At 44.4% G+C, this 22,416-nt stretch overlaps 1 protein-coding gene across 1 annotated transcript in view; it reads right to left on the reverse strand.

Annotated features, from left to right (window-relative positions):
* Nucleotides 1-22,416, reverse strand: part of LOC137522042 (granulocyte colony-stimulating factor receptor-like) — a gene marked incomplete at its 5' end in the record, with an annotated part of 137,859 nt that overhangs the window by 82,415 nt on the left and 33,028 nt on the right. Inside the window, one exon of the mRNA XM_068242062.1 lies at nt 20,298-20,412. Within this exon, the coding sequence (XP_068098163.1) occupies nt 20,298-20,412 (115 nt within the window). The remainder of the gene's footprint in view (nt 1-20,297; nt 20,413-22,416) is intronic.

A 22,416-nucleotide genomic window follows, 5' to 3' on the forward strand; every position in this document is an offset into this window, starting at 1 on the left:
AATCGTGCGGAAAAACGTTTGGGGGGAATTGTCTGCAGTTCCCATAGACACAAGTGTGGTCCGTCCCACAAGTATTACAAAGTACTGCGACAAGTCACGTCTGAGCACAGCTGCTGCAGCTGCACTTAGATGTTACTCCCTGGGGAAGTAGCTGCCCAGTGCGGGTACAGAGGAGCAAGGGAGCAAGAGGTGGTGCAATAGAGAGCAGCTGACAGATGGTGAACCCACCACCTTCAGTTGATCATATGAACAGAGCAGGGACAAGGTCCTCCACCACCCAAGGCTGAGACACCAAAGTGCGCCCCTCCATACCTCCCACCCCAGCTGTCACACACTGATTGCAATTAGACTAAGAGGGCCACAGGGCCCACAACCTCCCCAACACCTTAATATCTAGTTATCTGGCTTGCAGTCACTGCTATGTATCCCCTTTTCTTATTTCTTTCTGCTTCATACACAATTAGGAATGACAGCTGAATGAAATGTGCGCCCCCTCCTACACTGCGCCCTGAGGCTGGAGCCTCTTCAGCCTATGCCTCGGCCCGGCCCTGCATATGAAAGAGGTCTACTGAGAAGGAATGGAACTGCGACCTTCATCAGTAAAGTTTTACATGCTTGTGGTTTTCTTCTGACAAAAGGATGAGACAAGCTCGCAGAATGTATTCTCTACCCTCCCCCAAGCTCATAAAACATAACTGGGGCAACGCGAACGTGGCGTTTCTAGGCCTAAGGATGTCATCGTGACAAAAGGTGATCTGATTTGTAGAAGCAGAGTGTGAGACCACAATGAGTTGCAGCTATATGGAGACTTCTTTACCAACGCAACCAAATTAGTCAATTACACCTTCACCACAATACAGCCCCAAGTTGCTAAAATGACTCCATGAATTGCTGTCTGAGAAAAAAAAAACCTTATATACTGAAATATCTGGGCCAGTGTGTAGCTGAAGGGCAGGGGAGTAACTACAGTGGAGCAGCCTCTGCAATCAGAAGGGCCTCTGGACCCCCGATCAGGTGTTTTTGTGGCTACACTTGTTACGGGAGTGACAATTACAATGTCCACACTTGTTTTATGATCCTTGTAAGATAGGTCCCCAGTCTGTTCAAAATGCCAGTCAGTTCAAAAGCCCATTGTCCTGATTGCAGCCATGCAAGGCATTTGTAATTCATTTGTTGTGGAAGTTGCTTTAAAAGAGACACTAAAGCGAACATTTTTTATGATATAATGATTTGTATGGGTAGCACAGCTAAGAAATAAAACTTTAGAAGCAGAGACATGAGTTTAATATTGTTTCCAGTACAGGAAGAGTTAAAAAAAAAAACGCCAGTTATCTATGCAAAAAAAGCCACTGAGCTCCACGACTTTCAAAGTCGCAGAGAGCTCTGTCTTCTGAAGCTTGTTATCTCAACTGTTAGTCACTATATTTTCTTTTTCTCTCCAGAGGACAGGTCAATAGTTCACTGGCCCGCTCTGTAAAATCATTTAGAATGCTGAGTAGTGTGTAAACTGCAAATATTAAAGAATGATGCAATGTTATAAAAAAACACTATATAACTGAAAATAAAAATACGAGAATATTTTCTTTGCTACTAATCTTCTAGTAATTATACTACACAACCAATTAATTATATCATATATATTTTTCCGCTTCTGTGTCTCTTTAAAGGACAACTACTGTGAAAAAATGTTACATACATAGTTACATAGTTATTTTGGCTGAAAAAAGACATACGTCCATCGAGTTCAACCAGTATAACGTACAACACCAGCCTGCTCCCTCACATATCCCTGTTGATCCAGAGGAAGGCAAAAAAAAACCCACCAAGGCATGGTCCAATTAGCCCCAAATGGGAAAAATTCCTTCCCGACTCCAGATGGCAATCAGATAAAATCCCTGGATCAACATCATTAGGCATAACCTAGTAATTGTAGCCATGGATGTCTTTCAACGCAAGGAAAGCATCTAAGCCCCCTTTAAATGCAGGTATAGAGTTTGCCATAACGACTTCCTGTGGCAATGCATTCCACATCTTAACCACTCTTACTGTAAAGAACCCTTTCCTAAATAAATGGCTAAAACGTTTTTCCTCCATGCGCAGCTCATGTCCTCTAGTCCTTTGAGAAGGCCTAGGGACAAAAAGCTCATCCGCCAAGCTATTATATTGCCCTCTGATGTATTTATACATGTTAATTAGATCCCCTCTAAGGCGTCTTTTCTCTAGACTAAATAAACCCAGTTTATCTAACCTTTCTCGATAAGTGAGACCTTCCATCCCACGTATCAATTTTGTTGCTCGTCTCTGCACCTGCTCTAAAACTGCAATATCTTTTTTGTAATGTGGTGCCCAGAACTGAATTCCATATTCCAGATGTGGCCTTACTAGAGAGTTAAACAGGGGCAATATTATGCTAGCATCTCGAGTTTTTATTTCCCTTTTAATGCATCCCAAAATTTTGTTCGCTTTAGCTGCAGCTGCTTGGCATTGAGTACGATTATTTAACTTGTTGTCGATGAGTACTCCTAAGTCCTTCTCCAAGTTTGATGTTCCCAACTGTATCCCATTTATTTTGTATGTTGCTAGACCATTGGTACGACCAAAATGCATGACTTTACATTTGTCAACATTGAATTTCATCTGCCATGTATGTGCCCATATAGCCATCCTATATGTATTGACATTTACAATACATGAACATAAATGTACATTTTTTTCCCAGAGTAAAACGCACTATAAGTTATTTTTCCCTATGTTGCTGTCACTTACAGTAGGTAATGAAAATCAGATTTGACAGATTTTGGAGTAGTCCATCTCCTCATGGGGGATTATCAGCTATTTTTTTATTTACAAAAGCATATACTGAACTGTAGTTGATTAGTCCAAAAGCCAAAATAGGGAGCAAAGTACTGTGGCAGGGAAGTTAACTGACATATTTGCGTAGTTTCTTTCCAGGGAGTGCTTTTGTAAAGAATAAAGGTAGTACTAAGAATCTTTCACGAGGAGATGGACTAGTCCAAAATCTGTCAGATCTGACAGCTTTAACTACCTACTGTAAGTGACAGCAACATAGGGGAAAAAAAAGGAATTTTTAGTGCATTTTACTCTGGGGAAAATGTACATTTTATATTTGTGTTTTAAAGAGGAACTGTAACCAAGGATTGAACTTCATCACAATCAGTAGCGGATATCCCCTTTCCCATGAGAAATCTATTCCTTTTCACAAACGGATCATCAGGGGGCTCTGTATGGCTGATATTGTGGTGAAGCCCCTCCCACAGTGTGATGTCATGACCCTGGTCCTGACATCACACTGTAGGAGCCTTGTTGCATTGTGGGAAATAACAGCTGTTTCTAACTGCTAGCAACATCTCCTTCCTCTGACATCACCTGCCAGCAGTAAAAATGTCGCCATATGATACATTTCAGAATGTAAATCAGGGAGAGGAAAGATATTACAATGGGCAAACACTGACTGAATCAATTTAACCACTTGAGGACCGCCCCCAGCCGATGGGCGGCGGCAAAGTCCGGGCCCAAACGACCGCAATACGCCCATCGGTGGGGGCGGCTGCGGGAGTGGCTATGCGGCGATCGCGTCATTCGTGACGCGATCAGCCGCCGGGGACTGGCTCCGCCCACCGCTCGTAGTAACCCGCCGGCCGTTCGGAAGCGCCGGCGGGTTACTAGCACCCGGATCGCCGCTGCACATATGTATAATAGGCTTTGTAATGTATACAAAGCCTATTATACTGGCTGCCTCCTGCCCTGGTGATCCCAGTGTCCGAGGGACCACCAGGGCAGGCTGCAGCCACCCTAGTCTGCACCCAAGCACACTGATTTCCCCCCCCCCTGCCCCCTGATCGCCCACAGCACCCCCCAGACCCCCCCCCCCTGCCCACCCCCCAGACCACTGTTTGCACCCAGTCACCCCCCTAATCACCCATCAATCACTCCCTGTCACTATCTGTCAACGCTATTTTTTTTTATCCCCCCCTGCCCACTGCCCCCTCCTGATCACCCCCCACCCCTCAGATTCTCCCCAGACCCCCCCCCCCCCCCCCGTGTACTATATGCATCTATCCCCCCTGATCACCTGTCAATCACCTGTCAATCACCTGTCAATCACCCGTCAATCACCCGTCAATCACCCCCTGTCACTGCCACCCATCAATCACCCCCTGTCACTGCCACCCATCAATCACCCCCTGTCACTGCCACCCATCAATCAGCCCCTAACCTGCCCCTTGCGGGCAATCTGATCACCCACCCACACCAATAGATCGCCCGCAGATCCGACATCAGATCACCTCCCAAGTGCAGTGTTTACATCTCTTCTCTCCTCTAAACACCCACTAATTACCCATCAATCACCCATCAATCACCCCCTATCACCACCTGTCACTGTTACCCATCAGATTAGACCCTAATCTACCCCTTGCGGGCACCCAATCACCCGCCCACACGCTCAGATTGCCCTCAGACCCCCCCTTATCAATTCGCCAGTGCAATATTTACATCTGTTATTGCCTGTAATAACCCACTGATCACCTGTCAATCACCTATCAATCACCCCCTGTCACTGCCACCCATCAATCACCCCCTGTCACTGCCACCCATCAATCAGCCCCTAACCTGCCCCTTGCGGGCAATCTGATCACCCACCCACACCAATAGATCGCCCGCAGATCCGACATCAGATCACCTCCCAAGTGCAGTGTATACATCTCTTCTCTCCTCTAAACACCCACTAATTACCCATCAATCACCCCCTATCACCACCTGTCACTGTTACCCATCAGATTAGACCCTAATCTGCCCCTTGCGGGCACCCAATCACCCGCCCACACGCTCAGATTGCCCTCAGACCCCCCCTTATCAATTCGCCAGTGCAATATTTACATCTGTTATTCCCTGTAATAACCCACTGATCACCTGTCAATCACCTATCAATCACCCCCTGTCACTGCCACCCATCAATCACCCCCTGTCACTGCCACCCATCAATCAGCCCCTAACCTGCCCCTTGCGGGCAATCTGATCACCCACCCACACCAATAGATCGCCCGCAGATCCGACATCAGATCACCTCCCAAGTGCAGTGTTTACCTCTCTTCTCTCCTCTAAACACCCACTAATTACCCATCAATCACCCCCTATCACCACCTGTCACTGTTACCCATCAGATTAGACCCTAATCTGCCCCTTGCGGGCACCCAATCACCCGCCCACACGCTCAGATTGCCCTCAGACCCCCCCTTATCAATTCGCCAGTGCAATATTTACATCTGTTATTCCCTGTAATAACCCACTGATCACCTGTCAATCACCTATCAATCACCCCCTGTCACTGCCACCCATCAATCACCCCCTGTCACTGCCACCCATCAATCACCCCCTGTCACTGCCACCCATCAATCAGCCCCTAACCTGCCCCTTGCGGGCAATCTGATCACCCACCCACACCAATAGATCGCCCGCAGATCCGACATCAGATCACCTCCCAAGTGCAGTGTTTACATCTCTTCTCTCCTCTAAACACCCACTAATTACCCATCAATCACCCCCTATCACCACCTGTCACGGTTACCCATCAGATTAGACCCTAATCTTCCCCTTGCGGGCACCCAATCACCCGCCCACACCTCAGAACGTCCTCAGACCCCAGCCCTGATCACCTCGCTAGTGCATTGCTTGCATCTATTTCCCCCCTCTAATCACACCTTGAGACACCCATCAATCACCTCCTGTCACCCCCTAGCACACCTACCCATCAGATCAGGCCCTAATTTGCCCTGTGTGGGCTCCTGATCACTCGGCCAAACCCTCAGATCCCCCTCAGACCCCCTTCCGATCACCTCCCCAGTGCATTGATTGCATCTATTTTCCCCTCTAACCGCCCCCTGAGACACCCATCAATCACCTCCTGTCACCCCCCTAGCACTCCTATCCATCAGATCAGGCCCAAAACATCCTGTCATCTAAGAGGCCACCCTGCTTATGAAAGGTTCCACAAAATTTGCCCCCTCATAGACCACCTGTCATCAAAATTTGCAGATGCTTATACCCCTGAACAGTCATTTTGAGAAATTTGGTTTCCAGACTACTCACAGTTTTGGGCCCGTAAAATGCCAGGGCAGTATAGGAACCCCACAAGTGACCCCATTTTAGAAAGAAGACACCCCAAGGTATTCTGTTAGGTGTATGATGAGTTCATAGAAGATTTTATTTTTTGTCAAAAGTTAGCGGAAATTGGATTTTTATTGTTTTTTTCACAAAGTGTCATTTTTCACTAACTTGTGACAAAAAATAAAATCTTCTATGAACTCACCATACCCCTAACGGAATACCTTGGGGTGTCTTCTTTCTAAAATGGGGTCACTTGTGGGGTTCCTATACTGCCCTGGCATTTTAGGGGCCCTAAACCGTGAGGAGCAGTCTAGAAAACAAATGCCTCAAAATGACCTGTGAATAGGACGTTGGGCCCCTTAGCGCACCTAGGCTGCAAAAAAGTGTCACACATGTGGTATCGCCATACTCAGGAGAAGTAGTATAATGTGTTTTGTGGTGTATTTTTACACATACCCATGCTGGGTGGGAGAAATCTCTCTGTAAATGGACAATTGTGTGTAAAAAAAATCAAAAATGTGTCATTTACAGAGATATTTCTCCCACCCAGCATGGTTATATGTAAAAATACACCACAAAACACATTATACTACTTCTTCTGAGTACGGCGATACCACATGTGTGACACTTTTTTGCAGCCTAACTGTGCTAAGGGGCCCAAAGTCCAATGAGTACCTTTAGGATTTCACAGGTCATTTTGAGACATTTGGGTTCAAGACTACTCCTCACGGTTTAGGGCCCCTAAAATGCCAGGGCAGTATAGGAACCCCACAAGTGACCCCATTTTAGAAAGAAGACACCAAAGGTATTCTGTTAGGTGTATGATGAGTTCATAGAAGATTTTATTTTTTGTCACAAGTTAGCGGAAATTGATATGTATTGTTTTTTTTTCACAAAGTGTCATTTTCCGCTAACTTGTGACAAAAAAAAAATCTTCTATGAACTCACCATACTCCTAACAGAATACCTTGGGGTGTCTTCTTTCTAAAATGGGGTCACTTGTGGGGTTCCTATACTGCCCTGGCATTTTAGGGGCCCTAAACCGTGAGCAGTAGTCTAGAATCCAAATGCCTCAAAATGACCTGTGAATAGGACGTTAGGCCCCTTAGCGCACCTAGGTTGCAAAAAAGTGTCACACATGTGGTATCGCCGTACTCAGAAGAAGTAGTATATTGTGTTTTGGGGTGTATTTTTACACATACCCATGCTGGGTGGGAGAAATCTCTCTGTAAATGGACAATTGTGTGTAAAAAAAATCAAACAATTGTCATTTACAGAGATATTTCTCCCACCCAGCATGGGTATGTGTAAAAATACACCCCAAAACACATTATACTACTTCTCCTGAGTACGGCGGTACCACATGTGTGGCACTTTTTTGCACCCTAAGTGCGCTAAGAGGCCCAAAGTCCAATGAGTACCTTTAGGATTTCACAGGTCATTTTGCGACATTTGGTTTCAAGACTACTCCTCACGGTTTAGGGCCCCTAAAATGCCAGGGCAGTATAGGAACCCCACAAATGACCCCATTTTAGAAAGAAGACACCCCAAGGTATTCCGTTAGGAGTATGGTGAGTTCATAGAAGATTTTATTTTTTGTCACAAGTTAGCGGAAAATGACACTTTGTGAAAAAAAACAATTAAAATCAATTTCCGCTAACTTGTGACAAAAAAAAAAATCTTCTATGAACTCACCATCCTCCTAACGGAATACCTTGGGGTGTCTTCTTTCTAAAATGGGGTAATTTGTGGGGTTCCTATACTGTCCTGGCATTTTAGGGGCCCTAAACCGTGAGGAGTAGTCTTGAAACGAAATTTCTCAAAATGACCTGTGAAATCCTAAAGGTACTCATTGAACTTTGGGCCCCTTAGCGCAGTTAGGGTGCAAAAAAGTGCCACACATGTGGTATCGCCGTACTCAGGAGAAGTAGTATAATGTGTTTTGGGGTGTATTTTTACACATACCCATGCTGAGTGGGAGAAATATCTCTATAAATAGACAATTGTGTGTAAAAAAAATTAAACAATTGTCATTTACGGAGATATTTCTCCCACCCAGCATGGGTATGTGTAAAAATACACCCCAAAACACATTATACTACTTCTCCTGAGTACGGCAATACCACATGTGTGGCACTTTTTTGCAGCCTAACTGCGCTAAGGGGCCAAAAGTCCAATGAGCATCTTTAGGCTTTACAGGGGTGCTTACAATTAGGCACCCCCCAAAATGCCAGGACAGTGAACACACCCCACAAATGACCCCATTTTGGAAAGTAGACACTTCAAGGTATTCAGAGAGGAGCATAGTGAGTCTGTGGCAGATTTCATTTTTTTTTGTCGCAAGTTAGAAGAAATGGAAACTTTTTTTTTTTCTTTTTTTTGTCATAAAGTGTCATTTTCCGCTAACTTGTGACAAAAAATAAAATCTTCTATGAACTCACCATGCCTCTCACTGAATACTTTGGGATGCCTTCTTTCCAAAATGGGGTCATTTGGGGGGTATTTGTACTATCCTGGAATTTTAGCCCCTTATGAAACCTGACAGGTGCGCAGAAAAGTCAGAGATGCTTGAAAATGGGAAAATTCACTTTTGGCACCATAGTTTGTAAACGCTATAACTTTTACCCAATCCAATAAATATACACTGAATGGGGTTTTTTTTATCAAAGACATGTAGCAGAATAACTTTCGTGCTCAAATGTATAGGAAATTTTACTTTATTTGAAAAATGTCAGCACAGCAAGTTAAAAAAGTCATTTTTTTGCCAAAATTCATGTCTTTTTTGATGAATATAATAAAAACTAAAACTCGCAGCAGCAATCAAATAGCAGCAAAAGAAAGCTGTATTAGTGACAAGAAAAGGAGGTAAAATTCATTTAGGTGGTAGGTTGTATGACCGAGCAATAAACCGTGAAAGCTGCAGTGGTCTGAATGGAGAAAAAGGCTCTGGTCCTTAAAGGAATACTTAAGTCAAAAAAAAAAAATGACATTTACTCACCTGGGGCATCCCTCAGCACCCCGAAGCTGGATTGTGCCCTCGCAGCCCCGCTCCGATCGTCCTGTCCCCGCCGGCGGCTACTTCCGGTTCGGCGACAGCCGCCGACAGGCTGGGAACGCGGCTGATTTTCCGCGTTCCCAGCCGCTGCTATCACTTTCTATGCTGCTATAGCGTCTATATATACGCTATAGCAGCATAGAGAGTGATAGCAGCGGCTGGGAACGCGGAAAATCAGCCGCGTTCCCAGCCTGTCGGCGGCTGTCGCCGAACCGGAAGTAGCCGCCGGCGGGGACAGGACGATCGGAGCGGGGCTGCGAGGGCACCATCCAGCTTCGGGGTGCTGAGGGATGCCCCAGGTGAGTAAATGTCATTTTTTTTTTTTGACTTAAGTATTCCTTTAAGGGGCGAAAAGACTGTGGTCCTGAAGTGGTTAAACATAATTATTGTAAAAAAAATTACTTCTATTTTCATTACGTTATTTTCACTGGAATTCCTCTTTAAAGGAAATCTAAAGTTAAAAATACAAAAAAAAACCAGTTTAAGTTAACTGGGGCTTCTTGCAGCCCCCGCAGCCATCCTATGCCTGTGTGTCCATTCGAAAGCTGGCCGGCCACACGCCTGTCCTCATGCACGGCAGCTTTCTGTGCATGTGCAGTATGGGAAAATCAACACTGCGCATGCGGCATGCTTATAACAATCCCGGCAATGGCTGCGCCAGCAGGGTGTGCGTGGCTCGGGCCGCACATGCCCAGTAGCCTCCAACTGGCCACAACACCTATCAGGGTCACCGCTGCTGGCTGGAGGGTCGCGGAAGGATGGCGCAGGACAGGATGACTGCTGTGGGCTGCAAGAAGCCCCAAGAAAGTTATACTTATTATTTTATTTTATTTTAAGGCTTAGTTTAAATGTTAAACTTTACATTTTAAAAAAAAAATTTAACAGCTGCCTGGAAATACTGAGAATCCGCCAACAGTTTTAAACTTTCAACCACCCGACGGATGAATGCAAGGATGGGGGATGGAGACTGGTTAACAGTTGTTCCACTTCAAACCCTTAGCAACCACAGAGGTCAACTGATTAAGAACCTTCCATGTAAACCTAGCCTAGGCGTTTTGTTCTGAGTAAGAATGTATTTACTGTGAATGCTGCTGAGGACAAACCACACTTGTTTTTTTTTAAAGACTAGGTTTAATAGACAAAAATGGTCAAAACTACATAACAGGCAAACATAACAGCAAAACTAAACCAGTGGGAGCTCAAACTACATGCAAATAAGTTACATTCATTATTACCTGAGTTGGAACTTGAGATCCCTTTTCGATCATACAGCCCAATAGCCATTTTAGTCCTGCTGGTCTTTCAGGTATCGGCAGTGTCTGAAGCACACACTTGAAACAAGCATGTGGCTACTCCAGTCAAACTTCAGTCAGAGCACCTGGTCTGCATGCTTGTTTAGGATCCAGTGGTGCAACAATAGGGGCCACAAGCCATGCAGCTGCAGGGGGGGGGGGGCTCTAGGTCCCGCCCAGGGACGTTTTGGGGGGCAGGAGGGATCGCAGCATGAAGGGAGAGCATTGGCCACCTACATCAGCGGGAAGGAGGGCCACTCCCCCCCTCCCTCATTTTGGGCTCTCCCCTCAGTGCTCTCCCTCCAGCGTTAATAGGTGGCAGCAACGGCGGGCAGGAACACAGACGTACCTCCATGCATTCCACCGCCGGAGGTTCCGCTCTCTAAGCATCTGATGCTACTTCCTTTTTATCAGGAAGTAGCATGTGGCACTTACAGATCGGACCTCCATGGTGGAACACATGGAGGTTTGCCTGTGTTCCTGCCCGCTGCTGCTGCCACCACCTATTAATGCTGGAGGGGGAGCGGCGCGCTGAGGAGAGAGTGTGAGGGAGGGGGGAGTTGCCCCCCCTCCCCGCCGATGTAGGCGGCCAATGCTCTCTCCTCATACTGCAACCCCTCCTGCACTGTAAAACGGCCCTAAGCGGGCCCCGGAGGGAGGGCATCCAAATTTTTGCAGAGGGGCCCAGTGATTTCTAGTTACACCCCTGTCAGGCCTAAGGCTAAAAGTATTAGAGACACAGAATGAAGGGGACAACCAACTTGCATTGTTCAAGAGGAAAAAAATATGGCAGCCTCCATATTACTGTCACTTCGGGCTCCCTTTAAACACATGGCCATTCAAGCAATGCCATTCATGGAAAACCATATGCACAGCTCAACAGCCAATACACAAAGTAACTTCATACAGTCACACCACACGGTTTGTGCGTGCTGCTTCCACTTCCTGCACTGCACCCCCGCCTTCCCCTAAAAATGGCCTCGGAGGGCCCCAGAGCCAGGGGCCCCCCTCAGGCTTCTCCCCCTAAGGGCTCACCTACGGCTGCATCCCTTGCAGGGTCTATTGTTACACCCCTGGGCCCCAAGCTCCTTAGTTCTGCCACTGAGTGTGAAACTTAAAATTGTGCTATTCAGATTCAGGAGCTACTAAGTATCATTGGCTCAGTTTCAAGTTGAATGTTATTTTATTCCTGAGAAGTCTTATTTGGAAAGTCTACTTATAGATTAAAAAAAAAGAAAAACCCTCGCACCCAGCAAAGACAGAAGCCGTGGTTTGGTGGTTAAAAGCAGAATGCTTTTTAATATCACTCATCTGTTTCCTGTTAGCCCTGATATCTCTTTATTTATCAGTACAGGCTAGCTAATAGAGAGAATGCCTCACTGACAAACAAGATACATTTCACAGGTAATAAATGAGGGCATCTTTTCCTGTCATCAAAACTGAATCACTGAGCTGATCTAGCTGCAGCTTAAAACGGGCCTGAACTCAGAACTTCCTCTCTGCTCTAGAAGATAAGCAACAGCATAATAACCTTTAAATAAAAGCATTTCTTTGTTACAGCTGATAAAGATCCTACAATAAATCTGCAGTGTGTCTACTTCCTGCTTTCATGGAAGCAGACAAGACAAGTAACATTTATATCGCACTTTTCTCCTGGCGGATTCAAAGTGCCAGAGCTGCAGCCACTAAGACGCGCAGTAGCAGTGTTAGGCTGGTTTCACAGTGGGACGTTACAGGCGCACGTTAGAGCAGCCTGTAACGCAGTCCACTGCACAGTAATGAAAAATCAATGGGCTGTTCACAGTGCCCACGTTGCGTTACATTGTAACGCTGCGCCACAAGCCAACGTACTGCATGCAGTACTTTATACGCGGCTGAGCCGCGTTAGACTGCTTGCACATGCTCAGTAATGTTGGGGAGGAGCGGAGAGCGGCCAGGCACATGGCTAATTAATATTCACTGCACGTTGTGACGTGCAGTGTTTACTTCCTGGAGCGGCCGCTCTGTGCAGCGATTGGCCGGCGGGACCACGTGATGCGGAGAGCTCCGCTCACGTGGTCTCCGCAGTGACTCCGCAAGAGCAGGCGCACCAAGAGCTGCTTGTAACGCGGCTCTTGGTAGTGTCCTGCTCCAACACCACCAGGCGTTGCGTTAGGGGGACACTAACGCAACGGTTATGCGACCTCAACGCCCCCTCTAACGCAACGTCCTGGTGTGAAACCAGCCTAAGGGAGACTTGCCTAAGGTCTCTTACTGAATAGGTGCTGGCTTGCTGAACAGGCAGAGCCGAGATTCGAACCCTGGTCGCCTACGTCAGAGGCAGAGCCCTTACCAGCCAAGCAGGCATATTGTTATCATCCAGTGCTTTCAAATAAGCTCATCTGCCTTATCTGCTGTGGCAGTCAGATGACACAGGGGAAAGATGAAATTACAACTTGTGATTAGACACAAATGAGGATACACACAGGGTGCATTTCTCTCTGTTTTCCTTCTGTCCTGTACAAGAGTTCAGGTCCACTTTAATAATAGCTCAAATCAGAGTGTGCATGAGAGAAGTTCTAATGATAGAAAAATGTGCTCATACATCAGGAGGGGTATGGGCACTGGGCAGATCGCCCATACACTGCAGACCGATTCCCGAGCGATTTCAGCATGCTAGATTTCTAATGCTGACTAAATCGCTAAGCCTCTTGCTATACAGAAATTGAAGACAGCAAGATCCACTCCGGGATCTGTCTGGCCAATGTGAGAAATGGCTGGGCTACTGGGGCTAATGCGCAACATAACCGTCAGTTATCGGACTTTGGCTGGTCAGAATGTGACCTGACCAAAGTTGGCTGGCCAAGTCTCGGAAAAAAAGGAGCAAATCAGTAAAGTTCAGTGGCGGTGTCTGTAATGCCCCAGACTCCTCAACCCGCCCACAATGTCCTCTCACCTCTCCACGTTGCCTTCCCCGTCCCCATTCCACTCCCTGTGTCCTCTCACTGTGATGGGAAAACAGACAGGGCAGCCCCTCCCAGCAGCGTGCCTGTGTGTGGCCTCCTCTATGACTTCTTATTGCAGCCCCCTGTCCACACAGGTATGCTGCTGGGAAGGGGTGCCCTGTCTGAACTTCAGGTTCTGTCCGTACAATATATATCAATAGATGTCCAGAAATTTCACTAGATAACAAAAGTTCTTCAACACCCTTCTTTAATTCAGTGTCATAGTTATGGGACCTCAGTGTAGTTCTCTCTTTGACCCCCAGGCACAATCTGACAGCCTAGTAGTCTGGGACACGCCCCCCTCTCATACAGCATTTAGGAGATGCATCCTAAAAGTAAACCGAGCACCATGTTTAGCATCCAGGCTCTCTCAATGGCACATTAAATATGCTTGCCAACAATGTGACTCATTTATTTAAAAAAAAAATCCTATTTTACCTCTTCTTTTTACATTTAAAGGTCTAGCAGGGGGAGGTTATTACCTACTTCTGAGTCCTGCCCCACCACAGAAGTTTCAGGCAGATAAGGACTGATGGGGGAAGGGGTAAATAAAACACTGGGCTTCAAAGAGTTTACAGAAGTCACAACTTCTACTGGATAAATAATGGACAGCTAGAAGGAGAGAGGGGGGCGGGGGGAAATGGCAGGTCCTATAATAATTAGAAACCAGGAAAAAAAAGTGGTGCTTAGTTGCCTATTAAGATACAGTAGGTCATGGTGCGCCTTAATGGTGTAGGGCCTACACTATGTAAGGCACACCATGACCCACTCTAGGCAGTGGAAAAAAGAAAAACGGCACTAAAGCCATGCGACTGCAATACTACAATAATTAATTTTTAAAAATGAATGCATTATACATTTTTTTTAAACTAATAGTACCCATACACAGTACAATAAAAATGTTTGATTTTCCTGTTTTTTTTCAACCAAAACGGTCAAATTTTTTTTTCAATTAAGAAAAACGAACGATTATCCCTTTTTTTTCTATAAAAATCCGATCAGACATGTTGGAAAAATCTTTATATTCGATCTAACGGAATAACTGAACTAAATTATCTAATTAAATTATCTAATTGAAAAAAAAATGAAAAAATTGTACCATGTATGGGCACCTTAAGACTGCAAAAGTTACAGTAGCTAATGGACCACAATGCCCCTATCACGAATTAAAACATAACTTTTATTGGTCATGTAAAATATAGGGCATTACAAGTGTTCATAGGTCAATTCTATGAGGACAGCATGAATCCTAACAGGGTTGATAAAAATCTATGTCAACCCTTTTTAGGCGCTCCAAACTTACTGTCTACAGAATAAAGACACACTTGCCTCAATTCACGGAGCATTATCAAACGTTTATCAAACACTTTATCAAACGTTTGATAATTTACCTCATGGGTAAAATCTTATTTTAAATTCACTATTTACCGATAAAACGTTCAACAAATATATAACACCTTAGTGAATTGGAAATGAGATTTTACCCATGTGGTAAATTATCAAACGTTTGATAAATTGTTTGATAAACGTTTGATAATGCTCCGTGAATTGAGGCCATTGTTTTGTATTTGATCTGAGGAAGCGGACTGTGCTCTGCAAAACGCGTTATCGTTTATAGTGTCTGGTGAACAAGACATTTTTTGTTTGAAATTGGCATTGTCCCTTCTATTAGAGGTAAGACATGTTTTATTATGTATTATTATTTTTCATGAAACAATATAGATATACAGTACCTGTCATCCACTACCACCTATTTTTGGGGCACCTTCTCCCTCCCAGTTGTTATGTTAAGTTAACCCTGCATTTCTGAAAAACCTCACTGAAGGAAGGTAGTGACAAGATGGACTAGGCCATGTAATACACCCCAATGTGGGAAACACAGCCCAACACGTTTCGCCCCAATTTGGACTTTGTCAGGGGCATATTTATATACAGTGCAAACAAGTGTCAAATCATAAATAAACAATAAAGCTCCCCACCAAACAAAATAAAGTCAGAGCTTGTTTTAGTGCGTTAGGGGCATTTGTTCCATTAGGAACTAGTTGTTATATTATAACTTCCATGAGTTTTTTTCGTTTCAAAAGTTACAATAGGTTTGCTTGGGGCTGGGATGAACCAGGTTTCTGCAAGTCCTGAAGTTCTTAGCACTTAAACTACCATTCAGAAGTAACACGGTTATTGCACCAAGGCCCATATGCAATTCACATTTTCTTCTAAGTTTTCTCCTAGGTGATAATTTCAAACCTTGCCATAAAATGCATTTTAAACCACCAGCAAGTAAGAAGATACAAAAAATAAGTTTGGTAGTACTTTTTCACCAACTTTTAGGTACTTTTTCCATTGTTAAATGCTTAAAAGTTATTTTAAAGAGAATATGAAAATTATCTCCTAAGAGATAACTCAGGAGAAAAAGTTAATTGCATATGGGCCCAAATCTCATAAAACACAATAGGGAATAAATGTTGTCTACATTGGCCTGACTTAAAAGAACTACCTGTTTTGATATACAAAGTAACAATCTGAATAAGAACCTGACAATTCTGAGAATAGAGATGAAATAGAAAGGTGCAAAACTGAAACTGGAGAGTGAAAACAGGAATGTGAAAAGGAAATACCATCGCGTCCCCCTATGTTTAATTCTCCACTCCAATTAAACATTTTAAATTCACTCCCTAATGCAAGTCAGGAAGTAAACTCTTTGACCCAAAAAATAATAAATACAATGTATTTATTATTAAAAATGTGAACGCAATCGCTGCACAAAAGCGATTTTGTGAGCGTTTGCGATTTTCCTATACCTTCCATTGAGGCAAAATCGTCTCAAAGATGGTAAAGGCAGCTCTTTGCTGAGCAGATAGGAAACGAACCGCTCAGATGTGAACTCTCTCATAGGGAGTCATTGGACAAGCGTTTTTAGGGCGATTTTGAAAATTGCCTGCGCTTAAAAAAAAAAGGCCGAAATCGCCTCTAGTGTGAATGAGCCCTCACAGTGATAATGATGATAGTAAAACACTAGTAAATTTTACAAATATTTTACTACCGCTAAACCTAACCCTTCTCTCACACAGAACCCTCCCCCCTCCGATGCCTAACCTTAACCCCCCTCCTGACACCTAACCCTAAAAATTTCAATATCTAAAACTTTCTAATAAATTTGAAAATAATAATTTTCAAAAAAGAAAAATTGTTAAATACAAAAGACCAAATATTTCAATAAAGGTTTATATGAAAAGGGCGCCTGTAAAAAAGGGCGCCTGGTGGAGCCCATATATACCAACTTCGGCTACAAAAAAGGCGCCTGGTGTAGCCCATACAAAAACTTCGGCTACAAAAAAAAAAAAAAGGCGCCTGGTGTAGCCCATATAAAAACTTCGGCTACAAAAAAAAAAAAAAAAAGGCGCCTGGTGTAGCCCATATAAAAACTTCGGCTGCAAAAATACTCCGGGATGTGTTAATTACTATTCCCCCTCCAGGCCGCCATGGATAGTGGAGGAATGAAATAATTCGGCTTCCAGCACTTGTAGCCCATATAAAAACTTAGGCTACAAAAAAAGCGCCTGGTGTAGCCCATATAAAAACTTCGGCTACAAAAAAAAGGCAATAATATGGGCTACAAAGGTGCACCCTACTGTAGCCTAAAACCTTGTAGCCGAAAAAATATGGGCTACAAAGGGGAGCCCGCTTGTAGCCTATATCAAAACTCGGGTGCCCTTTTCTACACCTTGTAGCCCATATTTCCATAAATAACATTGATGTCTATGGCGGCGCCCTTTTCATACAGGCAGCTCAGGCGCCCTTTTTAACCGATACCTTCAATAACTAATTTTCTAGTTTTCAAAATTATACAAACTTAATCTTTTTCTTAAATCAAAAAATCAAAAGCTATCATCTAATTTTCAAAAGTATGTTTATTGGGCGCCCATATTAATGCTTTCAGCGGGCCAGTAGCCAATATTTGCATTTGTGCCTATGGCGGTGCCCAAATCATCCATTATTAGCCGCAGGCACCCAAATTTCCCGCTTATTTTTCTAGAATCCATACCCATGAGAAGCGTTACACTGGGGCACACTGGGGCACTGCCTCCCCCCAGGAATCACTGTGTCCCCCCCCTCTCAGAAACATACAGTTAACTGACTGTTTCCAGGCTCCAGCAGCATACAGTGAACAAGATGGGGTCTGTAAAAGACTCCATGTTAGCCTGAGTCTATGTAGGTAATAAGTGAACCAAGGGTCTTATCTATTTGCCATGAATACCTCACAGTCCTTGCGAGATCCCTTGTGTGGATGACACTTACAGTACATTTGCAAAAAAAATTGTTCCACCTCCATCTGATTGCATGTTCTAACGTTGTCAGTCAACAGGAATAGAGTCTGAAGAAGGATTACAAGCTGAAAAACTAGAGCTTGCATTTTACAGACAGGAAGTTTTAAATCAGGATAATAATCCTGATAACTTGCTGTCTTTAAAATACAAGCTCTAGTCTCCAGTAATGCTTAGCTACTAAGATAAGGAATTACACACAGTGTTTCTCTCCCTCCTGCCTCTTCCACCTCCCATTGCTTGAGACATAGGCTGGGGGCTGGAATAATTTGTCTGTGATCTGTCCATACAGGAGCAGTTTGCTACCAAGTAAGGATTAAAGCATCCCAGACAACTAGCCAAGTACATCTGTAGGTAACTTTTCTTCAATAATAGCGCCATCATTTGGACAATCTGCTTTGCTCAAAAGCCTCTGAGTTCTGTTTGTGATGTTTACATTTGGCATTGTTGAAATAGTAAGCCTTAATTTTATCACCTGAATTAGTAAAAAAAAATCTAAAGCTCACCATGCAAACATCGATTTGGATCACCCAAATGGGCCCCAATAGCCAGCCGTCATGCCCCTTTGGTGCCCTCCCCAAAATTTCAAAGCTGGAGCCACCACTGTCTGTGTCTACATCAGTGGCCAGAACAGACATAATGTCAGGATCTGGTGGCCATGTGAGGACGGGCGGGGAACTCAAGACCAGGAAGTGCTTATATTCAAAACTCAACCTAATTAGCCACACACACAAACTGCAACTCCCAACAACCCCTGCAACCAAGTCAGAGTAAATGTGAACTATTACTTTAATTGATTCGCCGCCGGAGTGCATAAGAGCGGCCCTGAGCTGTGCGCGCCCGCCTAAGAGTACAGAATGGACGCGCACGATCTGACTCCAGGGATGCCAGGGATGCTGCTGCAGGAGGCAGAAACTGCATTTTGCCACCGTACTGTGCGGCTAACGCTGGTTACTCCGCCACTGGAACTGCCAACAGGTGTAAATGGTACACATAAAAAGCCTAGATCACAGATAGCTGAGTAATGCTGGCACACATAGAGATGGGAGGTACAGGGTTAGCAAGCAAAGCTATGGAAACCTGTCACACCAACAGGCGTCACTACAACAGTGTTTGCTGTACGTGTATAAACTCTACAGTGCAGTAATAAAGTAAATAACAGCCAGTCAGGTCTATGCATGGGGACAAAGTCAATACTGCATGATCAATACATTACTAATAAGACGATTAGAGCCTAATGATAACTCCTTTAGCTTGGACGCTTCTTAATTTTGTTTATAGCTATATTAAATAAACATAAACTAAGAGAAGGTTCTTTATGAAAGTAAGACATCACACTTTACTATTTAGTGTTTATGTAGCGCCGACATCTTCTGCAGCGCTGTACAGAGTATATTGTCTCAGAGGGGCTCACAATCTAATCCCTACCATAGTCATATGTCTATGTATGTATGGTGTATGTATCGTAGTCTAGGGCCAATTTAGGGAGTAGCCAATTAACTTATCTGCATGTTTTTGGGGTGTGGGAGGAAACTGTGCTGCCCGGAGGAAACCCACACAGACACAGGGAGAACATACAAACTCCGTGCAGATATGCTGGGGAATTCAAAGGGTCATTACTTCTGTTTGTTTTTCAGCTCAGCGAGGCAGATTTGACATGGCTGCAGTTTAGAATCCAGTCTTAAAATGAAGCCCTTAAACTAAACATGCAAGACTCAGTTCCATGTTCTACTTACCTTTAGTAAAACACATACAATTAATCATCCTATCATCTTATTAGTTTATTTTCACTTCAGGTTTGTTTTAAAGCGGAACTGAAGAACTTAAAAAACACAAAAGTTACCTGGGGCTTCTGCCAGCCCCTTGCAGCCTTCCTATCCTGCGCCCGTCCTCCACGGTCCTCCGTTCTCCCGCCGCCATCTAGTTTCATTACTGTCAACTAGAAAGTCAACGGCAACTATTTGCGTTCCCGCCCGCAATAGCATCCCGCTAGTTTTTCAGTTCCGTTTTAAGTCATCAACTACGCCCAAAGGGCTGTAAGACCCTTGTCTACATATTAAATGAGGGGAAGACGCCTTTATGAGCTATTCGGTCTTCCAAGATTGTTAGAAAAATTTCCAGCCTTTATAGCACGAGCAGTTTTGCTTCACATAAAGTGAATAAGCAGGGGCGTAACTACATGAGAGCAGACCATGCGACTGCAGGGGGGCCCAGAAGTGTAAGGAGGCCCCAATTACTACTTCACTCTCTCTGATAAAGGGGCCCAGCCTTCAGATCAGGTGTTTAGTGGCTACACTTGTTATGGGTGTGACGTGTACAATGGCCACACTTGTTTTATGACCCTTGGAAGATGGACTCCCAGGCTGTGAGGGTCACCAGGGGGAAGCAAGAGAAAGGCTGTAAATATTGGGGGGCCCCATCAAAGTTTTGCTGGGGGGCCCCTGATTTTAGTTACGCCCCTGGCTATCGGATGTTATAATTCAGTCTGTACCCGAAATTAGACTTGAAGAGCACTTACCTATATACATAGCTTGTGGGTAATAGTGTTTCCTTTCCTTTGTCCCAAGTACATCTCATCACAGAAGAGAATTCTCCCAAGGAACAGGATATATTTGTAGGCTTATCTGGAGGATCTGAAATGATTAAATACTTAAAGAGAACCTGAACTGAAAATGAAAAGTCAAAATAACCATACACAGGTCATACTTCCCTCCTGTGTAGTCGACTCATCAATCTCTTTCTCCTCTCCTACATCCTGTTTGTCCACTGTGATCAATGGAATTCTCCGTCCTCCATTTTAAAAATGGCCATTACCCCATAACAGCTACTGGGTCAGCACACTGCTAAACTGTAATATCACCCACTTGAGCCATAGGGAAACATGGACATTATCTTGCACATTAACAAGTAAGTGGTATATTTCAGTTCTGACAAAATATTGTCAGAACTGGAAGGGATCACTGTAAGAAGAAAATGGTGAGCTTCTGAGAGGAACTGGCGGTGAGGTTAGTATGTAATATTCATTTGCCGCTATATCATGTGTTTATTTTAAATAATTTTTTTCACTTCAGGTTCCCTTTAAATAGCCATATTACCAGAAAGAACTACTTTAGCTATTCCTATGCTGTGTGCTGTGCAAACCTCTTAGCATGCCTGTGCGAAGCAGTTGAGTCCAACTACTACAGTGTATAAGTAGGGCCAGTGGTTTAGTGTGAGGGGAAAGGAAAAGAGTTTAGCTATAATGGCCCATGTGCAATTCACTTTTTCTACTGACTTTTCTCCTAGGTAACATTTTCACACCTTGGGCCATATGCAATTCACTTTTTCACCTGAGTTTTCTCCTAGGAGATAATTTTTCATTTTCGATTTAAAAAAACCTTCCAGCACTTTTCAACCAAAAAAGTACCAAAAAGTGGGTAAACAAGTACTAACAAAATTATTTTGAGTATTTTCTTGCTTTCTGCTGGCTTAAAGGGCATTTTGTTGACAAGTTTAAAAATATCACCTAGGAGAAAACTCAGGAGAAAAAGTGAATTGCATATGGGCCCTTGTCTTTTAAACCACCATTAAACAAGAAAGTACTTTTTCAGCAACTTTTTGGTACTTTTTTAATAGTAAAATGTTTAAAAGTTATTTTAAAGAGAATATGAAAATTATCTTTCAGGAGAACAACAAAAAGCATACCATTCTATTCTTTATTTTCTCCTGTGCCCCTCTGTGCTGTTTCTGCCACTCCCTGCTGCAATCCTGGCTTGTAATTAACAGTTTTAGGCAGTGTTTACAAACAAAAGACTGGCTTCTAACCACAGTATCATAGGCTGAGAACTAGCTTACTGTGTGACTCATGCAGAGCTTGGAGGGTGTGTGTAAAGCTTCTGCCAATGACAAGCAGTGCTGCACATTCCACACATTCCAGCCTTAGCCCGACAGACACGCACAGAGGAAAGGAGATAAGATTTATTACAGAGACAGTGCAAGTAGGAAAGGCTGCAGTAAGACAGACTACATTAGAACAGGTATAGGAACTTATAGCATAGAAGAAATAAGGCTTAACATTTTGTTACAGAGTCTCTTTAACCCTCCTGGCGGTATAAAAAAATACGCCAGGAGGCAGCGCGGCAGTTTTTTTAAAAAAAAATTTTTTCTATATCATGTAGCGAGCCCAGGGCTCGCTACATGATAGCCGCTGCTCAGCGGCATCCCCCCGCCCTCTTCGATCGCCTTCGGCGATCTCCGATCAGGAAATCCCGTTCAAAGAACGGGATTTCCTGGAGGGCTTCCCCCGTCGCCATGGCGACGGGGCGGAATGACGTCACCGACGTCACTGACGTCGGGTCGTCATTGGGAGTCCCGGGCCACCCCTCGGCGCTGCCTGGCACTGATTGGCCAGGCAGCGCACGGGGTCTGGGGGGGGGGGGGCCGCGCGCCGCACCGTATAGCGGCGATCGGGCGCGCGGCGGCGGCGATCAGGGTGCTGGCGCAGCTAGCAAAGTGCTAGCTGCGTCCAGCAAAAAAAAAATTAAACAAATCGGCCCAGCAGGGCCTGAGCGGCACCCTCCGGCGGCTTACCCCGAACTACGTTCGGGGTTACCGCCAAGAAGGTTAATGCCTTTAAAACCACCAGCAAGCAAGAAAAT

The sequence above is a fragment of the Hyperolius riggenbachi genome, chromosome 6 (assembly GCF_040937935.1).
Source record: "Hyperolius riggenbachi isolate aHypRig1 chromosome 6, aHypRig1.pri, whole genome shotgun sequence".
Taxonomy (NCBI): Eukaryota; Metazoa; Chordata; class Amphibia; order Anura; family Hyperoliidae; genus Hyperolius; species Hyperolius riggenbachi.